Raw genomic sequence first — 17,514 nt, 5'->3', positions numbered from 1 at the left:
GCGTAGCCTATTCGCCAGACAAAAACGACCAAATCGTTAACCCCATCCCAGACTAAAATGATACCCTATCCCAGACAAAATGTCAAAAAATGATACCCTACCCCAGACCCAAAAGCCGAAAAACCATACCCTATAGGGCGGCACATACCCGTGTAGCAAATAAAGGGGAGTACCCCCCCCCCCCCCCCCGGGCTTAAGTGGATAATTTTCCACGAAAAACCGGAAGACTTGGGAAGATTCTTTGATGCAATATGAATTGCTTACATTTTCATTCCTAAAATCAACCAATTTGGTTGAGCTTTTCATAGCAATATGATGTTAAATATACGTGTCTATTCAAAAGGGGTTAACACCTGCTTAAGGTCAACTTCTAAGAATTCATAATATATTCATAATATGAACTATTCTTTGTCTGTTTGCCCAAATAAAAAGCAACACTCATTAAATACTACGATTTCCAGATGAAACTAACTTTAATATCTTGATCTTTGCGGTTAAAAGGTTTTGAAAGCCGTTTATGGACAAAATACACGATGAATTCGTTTCCTATAAAGTTGAATTCGTTTTTTTAGTAGACGCCCTGATTCTACGAATTTTTCATTAGGCGCCACAGCATGCGCTGCTTCTAACTACCGGTCTGACTAAAGTCTCAAGCTTGTAATAAGTCAAGATTTAGGGACCACTGTAAGAAAATTGGTCACTCGATGAAATGGCAGCCCGCAACGACTACCCTGCAAGACTTTCAGAGCATCTTAGACCAATGAGCAAGGAGAAAGATGATAGCATGAAAATGTACGCCGAATGGTATTTTGTAGAGACTGTGGATACTGGAAAAGCAGAACAAATATGTCCATGTGGGAAGCATGGCCTCAGATATCTGTGCACCATAAGAAACAAGCACACCAGAAGTTCCACCAAAGTTGGGACAACTTGTATCGAGTTATTTGACGAGGAGATGAAGGAAGTTTTGAAGCTTGTTTATGGCTTAATCAGCGACACTATACGAGGAAAATATAAAGGTAAATCAACCCCATCTGGCAGACACAGATTTGAGATTCGAGCCAACACGAGGCTGGTGACGAAAAGCCAATTTTTAAAAAGCCATGTAAATTACGTACACATATACCAAAAATTCAATGGAAAATGGGAAGTTCAAGTATACTTTCAGGGGACACCCCCGGCCGATCTCAGAGAAGACAACTTCTATAACCTACGAATGAAATGCACTCGCTGGGGAAAAGATTATGGAAAGGGAATGAAAACTGGAATCACCTTTCGTGTCATTGAGTGTTGTTTGCAGGTATAGTTTGGAACATATTTTTTTTCTTGTTCACTCGAACTATTGGTTCCGTTTGGTTCTTTCCTCAGGAGTAGTAAAGTCTGGCATTAAATAAACATTCAGAGTCTAACGAAGATACTGTTTTGAGATTTAGGGACGAAGTAATTTTTACCTAAATGTTTTCTTCAGCAAACAATAATCTATTTCCGAGCTGTCGGGCATCACCATAAAGCCCACTGATGCAATTTCAAACCTAAAAGTTTGTTAATGGCGAATCGAATATTACCATCGATTTTCCTAGCGCTCGAAAAGCTCGGAGTTTTTTTCTTTAAGAGACATTTAGTTGACATACAAATATGAAACCAACCTAGAAAACTACACTTGACACAATAAAAATTAGTGATCATTAGTGTATATCATAAACATGCAATAATCTCGTCCGTTGCTCTTAAAATTTGTTTAAAGTGATTTAATTTGCTTCTTAAAAATAGTGATACTCATGTCACTAACATTGCAATTGTGCGAAAGAACATTTGGGCATTTAGTAGATGTCGCAACGCTTACTCTTCGGTAAGAGGGAGATTTTAATATTTAAGCTGTGATTGGTTACGAAGTTTATCCATTGTGGAAGACCTCGACGGACTTATTGTTGATTGGTTCCGAAGCTTATCGATTCGTTCCGAAGTTTATGGATTGAGTAATTTATGGCTTCCTTAAATTGAGCACAATTCAATTTGATTCAATGTTTTACCGCTACGTGCTGACATGACCACAAAGTTCAATGTCAAGCATTCTCTTTAATGTCTACCCAACCCTTCACAAAAACTACACAGATAGATTTACGGGAAAGTAAGCAGGTGTTTGTAGAGGAAAACCGTTGTTCACTGTGATTGTACGTTTTTAAACGTCCAAAGCGGCAATTTGTCACTAGCAACTTTATTTCATAATTTTGTTGCATGAGTTCAGATTACATGCGCTTCTTTAACGTTGATAAGCTACTTTTTCTGGGAGATGCAACACCTTTTCCTCAGCAACGGGCCGGGATGCCAATTGGTTGAGCCGCCTGCCGCTCACCTATAGTAAATCCAGCATATAGCTATTTCATTACATTTCTTCGCGAGGACTTTCACTGATTCACTGGCGTTTCTGATAACATAGAAAAGGTTAGTTAACTGCATTGTTTTACTCTAGAAATATTTGAAAATATAACAAGACGCCCTTTGAGCGTGCACTGGGTTGCCTAATGTGCGAGTATGCTGGAGCTTATTTAACTCCTAATCTTTGCTATGTACCGCTATTTGGGGGAGGTGGTACTTTGGAACATTTTAGGTGCATTTTTTTCAGAGCTTCCTGACACTACTGATGCGGTTATGAAGACGGAGACGTTTACCAAGTTTAAATATATCCTCCATCTTGAATTACACAATAACCTTCGACCTGACAAAGACTCGTTAATGTTATGTCTGACGAGACAAATATATTTATTTCCAGAACCGTGTGCATGGCCAACTAAGCGGCATAAATTCGTTTAGAAATATGTTTAAATGGTTATTTGTTCTTTCATGTACTATATGCCTTTTATAACATAACTAAAATTTAACGCGCGCTCTGATTGGTTCACCACCTATGAAGAAAAAATGTTTATTTCATACATACTAAGATTTATCCACGATAAAAAGCCCGCGTAAAATTCGTACCAAATATGCATTCAACTAATCAGAAAAGAGAACGACTATTTTTTACTCTCGTTCGTCTAATCAGAAGCGTGAACGATTGTGCTTCATTTTGGCATCCGAAATATCAATCAAAAGATACTCAGCGAGCGCATGGTAGCACTTGAATGACAAACATGGCGGAGGAATCGAAATGGCGGGATTTGCACTCTTAGAAGGAACAGTAGACGACTTTATCTATGAACAAGAAAACAAAAACACACAAGCTAAGGCCAACAGAGATTTAAAATTGCTTAAAGTATTTCTTCAAGGCCACGAAAGAGCACAGGGAAGTTGAAAACATTCCTCCAGCTGAGCTCAATGAATTGAGCTGAGCGAGTTCATATACTTACCGTTCGTACAGAAGAGGGAAAAAATTATGAGCCAACGTCCCTCCGAGGCATGATTGCCAACTTTAAAATATTTTTAAAGCGCAAAAACTACCAAGTCAGCATTATGAACGATTTGGCATTTGAAAAAAACCCTAAAACCCTGCAGTCTAAGCAAAAATAGCTAAAAAAGAAAAAAGAAACGAGGCAAAGGTAATAAGCCAAATGCATCAGTGGCATTGACAGAAGATGAGATGACAGTCCTCTATGAAAAAGAACTCCTTGGAATGTCAAGTCCTCGGGCACTTCTTAACTCTCTTTGGCTGAACAATACTCTTCATTTCGGACTTCTCGGGATTCAGGAACATCACAGTGTGTGCTGGGGCGATGTGACTTTGAACAAAACAGCGGGTGGCGTCGATTATCTAGATTACAACGCAAGGCAAACGAAAAATCGTACCGGCGCAAACACAACTGATGTCAGGCCGTTTCCACCAAAATGTTCGCCACGGATGGCATTGAAGAAAATCCCGTCACAGTTTACAAACTGTTTGCACAGAAAAGGAACCAGACAGTCCTTTTTATTTGGCCGTAAATAACGTTAAAGTCAGAAGCAAACTTTGCTTCAAAACTTCAAAAGCAACAAGGTGGGTGTAAACAAACTGGGCGGGTTGATGAAAAAGTGGCAGAAAAAGCTTGCATAGAAAATCCTAAACTTAGAAATCATGGTGGAAGAAAAACTATGGTTCAAACATTAAGCGACAACGGAGTTCCACCGGCCCATATACCATAGCTTTCCGGCCATATAGAAATCTAAAAAGTATAGACTTCGGCTCCGCCTTGTGCAACTCTCTCCAACTATCCGCGTGCACCATCAATAGATTTACGCACGCTAAGCATGCTTAAATTAACTAACGACTTAAAGTCGTATTTTCCTTTAGGCTATACTTACTTCTAAAGCCCGGATTTACATCTTCAGATGCTAAGCCAATCTATGAACCATTGACCTATAAAAACGCCATTCAAATCCATATATGGGTACTCTTGCGCAAGAATGCGCTTTTCGCAAGAAGGAGAAGACAAAAAAAAGACATTTTACGACTGAGCTGCCACAGGCAACCCAGTAAATATACCGCTTGCACTATGGCTCATGCTCGTCTTATGCTCCACAAGGAGCTAGGAGAATGTACATACGTACTATGGCGCATGTACTATCCAACAACGAATCTTCTCAGGTGCATTAAAGTGCACCTCAAGTGTAATTTTTCCCCTATTTGGAAGTGGAGATATACACATATAATAACGAAAAATAATAAAAAAAAGGAAATTGAACGAATTGTTGATTTTTTAAAAAGATTTGAAATTCCCGGTTTTCATAACAGCTCCGCTCATTTGGGGGACTGGTGCGAATACGTCATCGGGGTGGAAGGAACCAAAGCTATCTTCATTTCTTGTGTGTAAACTTTATGTTGTTGTGTCCAAATTCTTCGCCAGTGCATCAACTGTTTCGTTTAAAAAAACTAGTTTTCTCAGAAAAACATATTTATGGCAACTACAAGCGCATCATGTAGCTCAAAATATGATTCCTCGTCCGATATTACTGACTTCGAGCTCGAATACAACACGGCCGGCGAACTACCATCAGAACTAACATGTCTAACTGAGAATTACGACTCTGAAAACGATGAGATACCTTATTCTGATGAACCTCTAGCCGATGCAGAATGGATATCTCAATACGATAAAGAAGTGAAGCAAATCGAAGAACAAGAATCAGAACTGAAGTCTCGGTTGGCAGGAACTGTGCTTGTTAGTTCATGGTAAGCTTTCGTACACATTGCAGTCTTACAATTCGTATATCTTCTAAATCGAAGGTCACGAATATTTTTCAGGTGTAAATGCGGTAACTGCAGCGTAGCCCTTCTTCAAAATATTAGTGAATGTTACTGTTGTGATGAGCTGGATGGCTGTGGCGAAGCACTACAAAGCGATCTTGTTCAGGATGATGTTGGAGAGAAAGAGCTTCGATGTATCACCGACCACCCAGGATTCCAGCCGGTTTGTTTGGAGAAGTGGAGTCTGCGATTGGCGGCCGATCGTTACAACACGAAAAGCAAAACACGATATCGACAGACTGGTTCGGAAAATGAGTAAGGGTTTGGCATAAATATACATGTGCTTTTTCGAGTAGCAACGTTTCTACTTCGATCTCCAGAGCACTGATTATGAGTCATTCTTTGATCCTAGTTTTCTACGAAGTGTTGCTTACAGAGAATTCTCCCGAATGGTATATGGCTACTTAGGTAAGAAGAGGATCCCGCTACCAGCGTGTGCCTATACTACAATTAGGCAAAAGTTTATGTCTGACCAAGAATTTACTGGTTTTGACCTCGATGAGAGCTAATGACTCGCTATCATAATTAAAACTATTTAATATACTAGAGTACAAACACTGCAAGTGTGCAACATAAATACCACTAAATAATGCTAAATAATGCTAATCCTATTGTTTTCTATTGTTTAATTAGCACTATTTACTACTAAATAGTGCAAAGTGTTGCACACTTTTAGTGTTTGTACTCTAGTATGAGAGTAACAACTACAAGCAATAAATCTTTATCATTTGTAGTACCATATGAATTCAGCAGTCTTATCTTTTTATTATGCATTCCTTGAAAAACGTATTTGTGCAGAATTGAAAACATAATTTTTGCACTTCTTTCAACATTCATGTTCTTCTATGTTATATAAGTATATTTGATACATGTGGATTTCATCTTTGGTCTGAACCTTACTGTAATCCAGAACGAATCATTTGTACAGTGCATGCTACTTCCTTGTCAGGAAATAGAATGATTCCCCTCTTTTAAGATAGTTTAAATCTATTATAAATAACACTTATAACTGTGAATAAGTGTCATGGATTTTCCTTTTAGCTAATTTATTTGGGTTGTCATTTACTATGGGTTTTTGTTTTTATTTCTTGTATCTGCTGCACTGCTATTTCTGATTTCGGGGACAATCAAGTAAAAGGTGATGCCCTTTCATGGGCCTTTTGCATATTCTACAGCATGGTTTTGATCTTGCATTATCTTGTGGTGCTGGTTGCGGAGGAATCTGAGGTACTGAAAGAAAATAGCATAAGATAGTCCAACTAACTTTTGAAATTTACAACAAAAAAATCCTTACTTTTATTTACTTTGCATACATGTACCTGGTGTAGTTGGTGGGACATCCTTTACTGTCATTGCCTTGCGTGCATTACTTTTCTGGATAGCTTCAGCTCTGGGTTGTTTCACCAGCATTGTGTTCATGGGTGGTGGAGTCATGTTGACGAGATCTTGCATAGCATCTTTAAGGTACTGGCTGTTTGTCAAGAATGTCTGAAAGATTTCTTCCACATAGTCTGTGAAAACATTACATTATGGGAATCAAAATACTTGTATATGTGGTTCTAGGAATGCTACTGTTTTGGTTTTCATAAACTTGTGAAAATATTGCACCAAATTAAGAGCACCACAGTTACTGTGTAACAAGTACACAGAATTATGGTAAGAAACCTAGCAGCTGTAATTACTTATACTGCTACTAGAATTTCTACTGCTTTTGCTAGAATTTAATGATCATTGATTGGTATTTAAAAAATGTATTCTTTTTACCAAAATTCTGGGTAATCCTCTGCTCTCTCACTGTGGCCTCTCCATTTTTAAACTTCGGGTAAACCACCTTTATTCTGCTTGAACCATCGGCTGTTGTTGAAACATCTCTGTGAAGATTCATATTAAAATGGACAGCAGCCAAGATATGTCTAATAAAACAAGAATTTGACAAGTATTAGCAATATTAGGCACTGTGAATCAACTTACATTTTTATAAAACTTTCCATGGAGTATTTTTCATACCGGCAATACTGTCCACTGTAGGAATATGGTTAACCACAGAATGGAAGCCTTCGAGGCAGCTGGTCTGAGACAAGGGAGAAGCTTGCATGATGCCATCTATGAGGCTTTGCTTAGTTAGAGCTTGTACCACTTTCTCATAGAGTATGCTATCTGCAAGCAACAAAGATACTCCAGTGAACAAACCTTAGAAGATAGACAGCAAGATTAAATATATAGAGATGTGAATGTGTTTGATGGCTATATCAAAATGCAGTGCAGTGTTTTTGAAAAATACAAGGCATAGAATTTTACTAACCCTTTTGCAACCATTTCCGGTGAGGAATATTGGGCCCATGATGGCATTTGTTAAACAATGCATTTCCAAGATTAGTGTGCTTGTTTATAATGTGGTCCAGGTAGGAAATGAATTTCGCCCATATCACTAGACCATTACCATTGTGGGTCGATGTCGCACTCCAGTGGAGGTGGTTTTCAGCAGGCTTGATCCATTCTGACAATACCTCACATCCTGACAGTTTTGCAATCTTGGTGAGAGTTTTGCGAATTTCTGATTGAAATATTGATTGTAATTATTCAAATAAGCACTATATCATATAAAAATCATATGAAAAAAATCCAATATCAAAATCCAATATAATAAATATATATACATACTTTTCTTCAGGTGCCACAGGTCAAAATAGTGTGTTATATTAGAATAATTTTTCTTCATACAGCTTGTAATAGTTGTGTGCCTGTCAGAAATAAATGTTGATATCTCCAATTCCAGTCCCATTAAAAAAGTCATTGCTTGTTGGAAACCCATGAACTCCATGGCAGGGCTGTTTCCTGCTTGGTTTCTCTAAACAAAGGTACAGTACAACAATTTAAAAAAGGTATTTATCATTATCATCATAATGTAGTTATGATTATTTTTGTCATTATTATTATGACTATCATTGTTATTATAAGTATTGTCATTATAAAGTATACATGAATAATTCAACTTGAATATGATTATCAAAAAATCTTCATACTTACAGTACTTTTGATTTTCTCCCACTTAGTGTTCAGGATAGTTATAAAAATAAAGAGAAAAACTCTACTTATTTGCTGTATTGCTATATACTGTACCTGGATTAACTCGAAGTGTAAAATCATTGGGAGAGTGCAACAAAACATTGTGTATGCTCCAAATTTAGCTGAATGCCCCATGCTGTCGTGGCGACCATCTCCAGCCATCACAAGGGCACTTCCCAAACTTTTCACCTTTTCAATCATTTTCGACTGGTATGCTCTCCAATATAGCAGAATGGTAGGGAAGAGTTTTGTCTAGAGGGAATAAAAATGACTGCAATGTATTAAATGAGATCAAAAGCAACAGGTATTGATGAAAATAATGATGTTAGTAATAAAACCAATCAAAAAATATGGCATATGTTTCCAAACCCACTCTTTGATGATGGAAGAATGAAGCCAGGGACATACATCTAAGGCCCATGTGTTTAAACATAGTGAACACTTTCGTGACTGATCCTCCACTTAACAGTATTGCCATGCACAATAGAAAATTCCCAGCAGGAATTTTCATAGATGGCATGTTTGGTTGACTTGACCAAACGGTGTGTCTTTTAGGACATTTAGGACTTGAGCAGTCAGTTGTCACTACAACCATGGTACCAATTTCTTTTGCTTCTACAAGAGGTTTTTTTGCACCACAAGAATGGCAAATTTGGAAGAGCATTAGCAGCTGCGACCAGAAAACAATGAACTTGGGATGAGTCCTTAGATTGTCTTCTCCTACAATGAAACTGAACAAGTGAAAGAAATCAGGATTTGTTATCATGTAAGTCCTGATGTTACACCAAAAATATGGACATGGGAAATATACCTTGATGGTTGGTTGTCCTCTTCATCGGTTATCGACGATTCTGTTTCTGTTTCTGTCTCATACTCCATGCCAACCTCATTCTCGTCCGATAACATCTCTTCATCTTCGTCCGAAGATAGACAATCTTCTTTACAAGGATCATCAAGGTGATCTTCAACATTATTCTCGTGCGGTGGTGCACTTTTTTGGCCAATGGAGTCTTTACAATACAAAGTTTCTAGCTGCTCTAGTAATTTCTGGTCTACGAAAGATAAATAGTTGAAAAAATTATAAACGCAATCTAGTTGTGCCGTAATTATAAGAGTAATGGAATACAGTTTGTTTGTTTTCAAGGAAAGTCCGACTTTACTAACTTTTTAGTTTTTCTTTCCTCAACTGTTCTTTCTTTATCTTCAAATGCGAACGTAGCGTGATAATCCTGTTTCGCATTTGTCGTTCTTTCGACGAGGATTGATGTGGTGTCGGAATAGTGGAACTCTGATCGAGACTCCAGTGTTTTCCCGGAGTTTGCTGCTGGTGCGTTGACATGATGCTGGGATGGTTTGTGTCGTCTCTCCTTTCCTATATAAGAGAAACATTTCAAAGAATATTACCGTAATACTTAATGATATACGATATACGTTTTCTGAAGTAAAAATCAACTCACGTCATTGATTTCCGCGACTGGTGACACTGACTGGATATCATGCTCTTCTGTCTGCATACATAGGTCCCCTACAGTTTCAGCGACCTTTTGAGATTGCCTTATTTCTTTCATGATCTACGAAATATTTTACGCACACCATCAGTACCATAGATAAGCGAAATCTATTCGATTAAGTGAACAATTCCCAAATCCAAATATAAGCATGAAAACATAGTTATCATTGCTGACTAAGCTTACCTTCCTACGCGTTCGCGCACTTTGTGGTGGCGCTTTCTCTTCGTCGCTGACAAAAACAGTTGGATACGCTATTATGCCAAAATCATCTCGCCGTAATCTTGGGTGGACAGGGTTTTTCAAGCCCTCGATATTTGAAAACATGGTTTCATAGTCTTGCGACTTGAAATGCTTTGAGCATATTGCGGACCATTCTGATGGTTGCCAGTGTTTGCGGTGAAGGCATACAAAGTCAACCCATCGTTTACGTCTTTTTTTCGCTTCTGGGCGATCATCGTTAAAGAAGGGAATCGTATGCAGACTGATGCCTTCTTTCAAGTTGGATTCACTCAGTTACAGTGAGTTACAACACAATATTTAGGCATTTTATGACAACAAAATAACTTCTTACAAAATTTGTACAATGCTTTGCAACAATAGGTGGCATGACATCTCACCCCGATGACGTATATTTTTCTCGTACCAGGACTTCTTGTGACGCGGTGCTGACATGTTGTGAGTGACTGGACACTAGTTTTTTGCGTACTTTAAAACGCTGTAAAAGCTTACGAATTTCTCCAAAATGGGAAAAAAATGCAAAAAAGCATTACTGAGATATTGAGGATTTCTTCCAAATAGGGGAAAAATTACACTTGAGGTGCACTTTAAGGCCTGGTAAATAGTTTCAAAATATCCCCCGCGAAGCTTTTTCCTTTGCTTGCAAATCCAAGATGGCGGATGCTTAGGGATACACGCGGCCGAAGATTCAAAATGAGATTCGAAGCGTTGTTTGCTATGAAAGGTATTTTTCTTTCTTGGTTGTACAAAGCTGAGTTTGTATGTTTGAAGATGGGAACAACAGAAGTTCATGAGATATGATGAATGAAGGTGAGTGATACCAAGTTGTTGTTTTAACTTGACCTTTTAAGGTCAATTAAAATTTTAAAGATTCGAACGCAACGGTAATGAAACCGTATTATCACGAAGTTTGCATTTTTGTTTGACTCTGCTACGAGTCGAATTGAGAAACATTAGAGCCGTTGAAGGTTAAACACAATAAGGCTTATCCAAAGCGATGCAAATCTTATTCACCAAGCTTTGTAAGAATGTTTTTCAAATTTTCCATTGTTTTTTTTTTTTTTTTTATTTTGCCCGGGTTTTTTTGCTGCTTGTTTACAAGTTGAACTCATAAATCTTATATGTTTTGCGGATGAAACAGGTCACAATACCGAGTTCTTCTAACCTAGGAATTGTTGTTGCGTTGTATTTTTATCAGTGATTGACTCCAGAAATTTGCTACAACACTAATTTTGTATTTGCTTCCAGACAATGTAATATTGCTGGGTGTATTTATAAGCTATTTGATAGGCTTATAATACATTAGCTTGTCATCATAATTGGTGGACAAAAGTTGTCGTTTCTCATGGTAAGTTTCATACATTATCAATTTAATTGATCTTTGTTTTAGTTTGATGTCCCAATCTATAGCTGGATTATTCCCTATATACAACCCATAACATGATGATTCTAACTTTATAAATAAATAATTTATTTAGAAATTTTTTGTGCCCTCAAAAGTATGTAAAAAATTAATAATACATGCTTGATGTATATACAAAATCGTTTAAAAATGTGAAAATAGCAAATCATGTTTCATCTATATACAAAGTTATTTAAAATATTATACACTCGAATGCAAAAATAACAATACATGCTTCATCTATATACAAAGTTATTTAAATATTTATACAATTAAATACAAAAATAGCAGTAATGGATGCTTTCTCTATATACAAAGTTGTTTTCAAACATATTCACTGCAGTAGGTAGTTGTGTTTGTGAATGCTTCTTAACATCTGTATTTAGTCATTGGTGTGAATAGTTCTAACAGCAGCTTCATCTAGAAATACTATCTTATTAATCTCATACAAAAAAATTATTAATTTAATATACATGATGTATACATATAATGGCCCTTTTATATTTCTTGAGACATGTAAACATCATACTACCTATTGGAGGTGTACAGTTATTTTCCATAATTTAAGAAGTTCTGAAGCTGTTTTTAATTGTACTTTCTTTGTTTTGAACTCATCTACTTGTACTACAGGCTCTTCAGCATCGTCAAGGAATGAGCTCAGATGTTTGAAAGCTTTGAGAACTGCAATTTGGATTTTCACAAGGTGAGTTTCATATCTTTCAATGTGAAACCTTGATTTGGAATTATGTCTTAAATTCTCTCTTAGTTTGTCATACTTCAAAACTTCCTCACAGGGGCCTAGCACTGTACATAAGGCTTTTGCTGTCTTGGAGTTGAGTTGTTGATTGTTTGTTTCATCTGAATTCTTTTTCTTTTTGGTTTCTGGTGTACATTCATTGACCTCAGGAAATGAGTATGGCCTTTTACCATGTAGTTTGTTTCCTTCTTCAGCAGTTGTTGGTGTTTTATTTACAGCAGTCAATACATTCTCTGTCCCTCTGGTCTTGTCATCACCCAAGACACTTCCATGCATTTCTTCAGTCATCTCTTGATGTGCAGCCATTTGTTCTTCTTCTGATTCTATGTCACATGTAGTTGTAAAGGCTTCTCCATCCATGTTGTCCTCATCATCAGCCAAGGCATTACCAACATCACTGTCTTCTGTTATTAGCTGAATCATTTGCTCTGTGGAAATGGCATTGTCATCCTCATCATCAGGCACAGTTCCAGAGCAATAGCATGTTTCAGGGACATGCCACTTACCCTTGGCATCTCTCAGCTTTGTTGCTGGAATCTTGACCTTGCTCTCTAGGCATTTGTTCCAGGAAGTGTCTAGATGTTGTTGCTCCTTCTTTATTGTACTTGATCGAAAATGATGAAGCTGTGGTCCCTCTTCTCTGAAGCTTGTTTCATCATGACCATCAAGGAATTCTATTCCACCAACAACTTCTTTCCACCATACTCCTTCTCCTGGCTCCAAATAGTCTGCAATGAGCTTCAGGTGTGCCTCCCAGTCCCCTGCATATTTCATCAGATCAGTTGTGGGCACAAAGGTGTTTCCCATCCTTGGAAGAGACTTAGCTAGTTTGCTGATCTCCCTTTCTTCTTTGAGAACATAGTTTAGACCAGGTTTGGATGGATCTTGTTTGACATGAAGAATGGCATTCTTTGGCAGATCTTGTATTCTCCTGCTCCAAGTCTTGGAAGTGATATCTGATATCTTCTCAAAAAATCTTTCAAACATTTCAGCATTAATGGACCTGTGGGATGTTATTCTAAGAAGCTGTGAGGAGTGTGTGATGCAGCTGTGGAAGTACAATCCAAAAAGTTTTCTGTAGCTCAGGGACTTTGGAGGAGTCAGTACTCTTCGGCATTGAATAGCATGCCTCCAACAAAGGTTGTGGAGGCGTAGGATCATCTTGGGGCATCTCTTCTCATCCTGGCTATAATAGATCTCAGCCATTTCACACAAAGTTACAAGTAGAAGTTTAACTTCCCGGTTGGCCAGTGGGTAAAGGGCAATTGTCACATAAAGAAGTGTCTTTCTGTAGTCCACACCTCTAAGTTTCTCTTTACCTAGCTGTACAGAAAGGATTTCCTTAAGCTTGATCAGTGTGTCAATGTCTGTTATGTGATGAGGCAGTTCTTGCAAGATGTTTTTGATGTGGTTCATCAAACAATGTAATGGTTCAAAGCACAGCACTTCATACATTTCCAGATTGAGATCTTGAACTGAGGCATTATGGTGTAGCAATGCAGGCAGTCTAGTTGTTCCACCTAGTACTTCTGCTAGCTCTTTCTGTAGCTCATTCTTTTTCCCTTCATCAGACATACCCCTAGCTCTAAGCTCAGCTTTGAGTTCATTGACTTTCAAGTCCTTGAATGGATGCAGTGAATTCTTTCTCCCAGCAGGACCAGCAGTAATCAAATTCTTTTTCTCTTCTAACGTTTTATATTTCCTCTGGAAGGAGTATTCCATATCACAGCTAGAATTAATATCACCATCGCAACCTGGACATCCATAGTGGCCCCCATGTTGAGTTCCATCTTCCATTTCTGCTGCTGGATTGTCCCCATTCATGAATCTCATGACATCCTTTATTCCTATTCCAGATTCAGTTGTGATATTGTCTTTCAATTTCTTTAAGTCTTCCTGTCTTGTAGGCACAAACTGCATTTGGTCCTCTACTGTTGATCTACTGGGACCCAGTATATACAGCTGTGGCTCTTCAATTGTGGCTTGGATGTCTATACTTCGGCCTGTCTTAGTAGCAAACTCTTCTGTGCTTAAATGAATTGCATTGTCATACAGTTCTCTTACGCAGAACAGCATATGCCCATGATTTGCCACTGTTGAGTGGTCATGCCATGTTAGCCAATGTCTTTGGCGCTGCAATTTCTTTAAGCGACTTCTCATTTCTTCAGTGTCATCTCCAGTTGTTTCGTTAATTCTTTTCAGCTCACTCATTATTTCTTCTCTGGTTAATTTGTCATATGAACTGTCATCTTTGATTCTGAGTAGATCCTTGTTTCTAACGAGTGCTTCAGATCTAATTTGCTGTAGGGGGATTTTTCTTGCAGAGACATTAGTCTTTTTTTGGATAACTTCACCCTCATTACTAATAGCTAACTTAACTATTTCGGTTTGTACCACTGGGACTCCAACATCATATGTCCCATCCTCAATTAGTTGCTTGATGGATGCCCGGATCTTCTCATTGGTGCAAGGAACTGGAACTGATATCTCACCTCCTGCCTGCTTCTTCAGTGCTCGTCTTACTCGAAATTCTGTAAGCCACATATAAAAGAAATTACTATATTTCAACTCACAGTACATCATATAACTAAGCACACATTATTATTGTTTAAGATAGTAAAAAAAAACTGCACATGCAATAATAGAAAAACAAAGTTCATATTTGTTTTATCCATTCCCTCATCAACGTTTGAATTTCCCATTCCCTAATAGAACAAACTTATTGTACTGGAGCTTACCGGTATTTAAATATATTTACCACAGGCATCCCAACTACATTGATGACAATTCAAAATCAATGATATATAGATTTTAAATACCTTTTGGACCATCCTTATTTTCAGGCTTATCAAAATTTGCCAGGTTAACACCTTGAGTTTTCTGCAGTAAGGTCTTCAATATTTGACCACCATTTGGAGGAGTGGAGTCTTGCCCTTTGTACCGTATCTTGTACACCCTAGCCTTTTCAGACCAGTTTACTTGTTCATGTGGCCATGAGTTGATGTCTATCAAAAGCTGATCGATATCACCTGTAATGTTTTCTAATGCAGGAATGTGGGACCTCTCTTTTATTTTAGGGGGTGTTGTACTTGCCCTTTCTTGTGCCTGTTCTGGTGTTTCAAATGACTGTGCTAATCGGCGTTGTTGTCTTGCATTGTAGGATTCCCTTAAATTTAGGTGCACACCAGTGTCATTCTCCATTAAAACCCTGTTTTCAACATCTCTCTTGGTCTGTCGAAGCTTATTCCTTTTTTCTTTTTTCTTTTCCACAGGGGAAAGTTTTCTCTGAAGACCAGCATCTGGGACAAGAACTAGTATTTCCCTTAGTGTCTTTCCAAAGTTTTCTTTACATTTTTCATTGTATGTTGAATAAATTGTTTGTCCAACAGACTTCAGCTGTTTTTTTGTTGCCTTTAACCCTTCAGAAAGCAGTGTATGTTTTTTAGAATCTGTGGCAATACTGGTAAGCGGGCCCCTTTTACCTAACATGGACATTTTTTTCAAAGGATACGCTGCTTGATACTGTGAGTTATAGAGTTGGCAAGCCTTGCAATTTGTTATCGAGTGTGCTTTTCGTGTTTCGCTGGTCATCCTCTTTCCCTGATCAGACCAGTTTGTCATCGAAAATTGAGACAAATACAGCTCCTTGTCTTTTTTGTTTCTCCAGTTAGCAATTTGCTCATCTATTTTCCTCGTAACACGGTTAAATTCGTACTGCGTTAGGTTAAATTTTGCATGGCCACTGAAATGTTCACTGTAAAGTTGATACCTTTCATGCAAAACCCTTGCCCCAAACTTTGCCTTTCCCTCATTAAAGGCCTTTTTTATAGAACACAGGCTCTTGGTTTCTCGAATGCACACTCTAGCCCAGGCACATTCTACTTTTACAGACATATTGAACTCAAATATTGTTCAAGTGAATTAATTATCTTTGAAGAAAAGTAAAGTGCATAAACCATATAGCTTCTAAAGAAGCTGTATGCAAACTAAACTAAGGTCTTCAACTAAATTAATCCCCCTCAAACAAAAATAAGTTTGAAAAGAATTGATATAGCTTCTACGGAAGCTGTTTAAACACAAGTAATTACTTGTAATAAGGGTATGACTTCAACAGACTGTCTCGTAGGAGATCCCTTTGCCTCGACTAAACCGATTGAATTGAAGAGAAATTTGAGGCTCTGTTTGCAAATTGACGCGCGTTGCAAGGTTTTCCCGCCTAAATCTCAAATAAGCATGAAGATATTGAAGAATATTTAACATTTTAATAGAGCAGAACTTTTATTTGTTAGTAAACGATCACTCAAACATTGTGGTGTGCATAACCTTTTTCAAATCAAAATTACCTGTCTAAAAGGAGAATGTACATACGTACTATGGCGCATGTACTATCCAACAACGAATCTTGTTTTTTATTATAATCTATATGCCATGATATTGAGAGTGCTATCGATGTTCCGTTGCTTTTAATGTACCTTCGCACCATGAAAACGGTTTTTATCTTTAGGGGCGTTTGATCCCAAGAAAATCTGCTCTGCAAACTTCCATGAACTAGCACCAGCCTCGAGATTTAGTATTCGTTAGATTGTGAGCTATATTATTAAGAAAATTTTGGTAGCCAAGTTTAGATCTCTTAATTTTATTTGAGTTATTCACTCAGTATTTTCAAAATTGAAAAATTCCTTGCCATATAAATTAGTCAAGAAGACTCATTTAATCAGGCTTAGCCTCGATTTTGTATAGAAAATTCACGTGTCTCAGTCAAGCTTCGTCAAGCTTCAAAGTGTTTGCTTTGTTGGAGTTGTGTGCATTCTTTACTTTATCGTTGGTATTTGTGAATATTTAAACACTGATGCGAGGCCAAGCTTGAGTAAATGAGTCTGTAGTCAAGGAACACAGCGGTAATTTGGAACTCGAAAAGGATCTACTGTTTTAGTTTAGTAAATGATTTCGCTCTTTGAAAGAAATATGAACACAAATGGGAGAAAGAGACTATGTTTCTCTAGAGAGAAATGAGCCACGTAGCGGCGGCTAGATGAAGAGCAGGCGCTATTTGAAAGAAATATGAACACAAATGGGAGAAAGAAACTATGCTTCTCTAGAGACAATCATCCAATTTAGTCCTAAAACGCTAATTAATTCACGAGAAGCAAAATTTCTGAAACATGACTATTGCTTTAAGACTGGCAATATAGCCTAAAAGAGAAAAATCAACAACCCACCCTTTCTTTTTAAAGAAATAATAAATATGCATGATGATTCTATCCTTGTTAATTTGTCCAGTAACTTCGGTGACAGAACTTTGGGTTGTATGAATGAAAATGCGGAT

General features: G+C 37.6%; 3 protein-coding genes across 4 annotated transcripts; 1 reads left to right on the top strand and 2 right to left on the bottom strand.

The window, feature by feature from the left end:
- The first annotated feature begins 4,719 nt into the window (after positions 1-4,719).
- LOC148907258 (uncharacterized) lies at positions 4,720-15,578 on the top strand. Its single transcript, XM_089036302.1, has 6 exons — positions 4,720-5,140; positions 5,213-5,470; positions 5,568-10,839; positions 11,278-11,377; positions 12,062-12,134; positions 15,461-15,578. Exons 1-3 carry the CDS (start codon positions 4,866-4,868, stop codon positions 5,722-5,724), a joined length of 690 nt encoding a protein of 229 aa, XP_088892428.1. The 5' UTR covers positions 4,720-4,865; the 3' UTR covers positions 5,725-10,839; positions 11,278-11,377; positions 12,062-12,134; positions 15,461-15,578.
- Positions 6,987-10,116, bottom strand: LOC148907260 (uncharacterized). 2 transcript variants are annotated; one of them, XM_089036300.1, is made up of 10 exons: positions 9,976-10,116; positions 9,739-9,852; positions 9,446-9,653; positions 9,093-9,333; positions 8,655-9,012; positions 8,336-8,533; positions 7,877-8,063; positions 7,518-7,769; positions 7,223-7,372; positions 6,987-7,128 (listed from the first exon to the last, which is right to left on the bottom strand). In XM_089036300.1, exons 1-10 carry the CDS (start codon positions 10,114-10,116, stop codon positions 7,097-7,099), a joined length of 1,881 nt encoding a protein of 626 aa, XP_088892426.1. In that variant the 3' UTR covers positions 6,987-7,096. The 2 variants fall into 2 exon arrangements, with proteins under 2 accessions (XP_088892426.1, XP_088892427.1); XM_089036301.1 differs by lacking the exon at positions 9,739-9,852.
- LOC148907259 (uncharacterized) lies at positions 11,372-13,911 on the bottom strand. The gene has a single exon (XM_089036299.1). The coding sequence runs from the start codon at positions 13,908-13,910 to the stop codon at positions 11,964-11,966; it is 1,947 nt and encodes a 648-aa protein (XP_088892425.1). The 5' UTR covers position 13,911; the 3' UTR covers positions 11,372-11,963.
- Positions 15,579-17,514: the final 1,936 nt, after the last annotated feature.

The sequence above is a fragment of the Actinia tenebrosa genome, unplaced genomic scaffold, assembly GCF_029948245.1.
Source record: "Actinia tenebrosa isolate PJP-AT-01 unplaced genomic scaffold, QUT_ActTen_1.0 PGA_scaffold4__44_contigs__length_22323623, whole genome shotgun sequence".
Taxonomy (NCBI): Eukaryota; Metazoa; Cnidaria; class Anthozoa; order Actiniaria; family Actiniidae; genus Actinia; species Actinia tenebrosa.
Note: the sequence above shows the minus strand (reverse complement) of the source record. Positions and strands in the feature narration are given on the sequence as shown.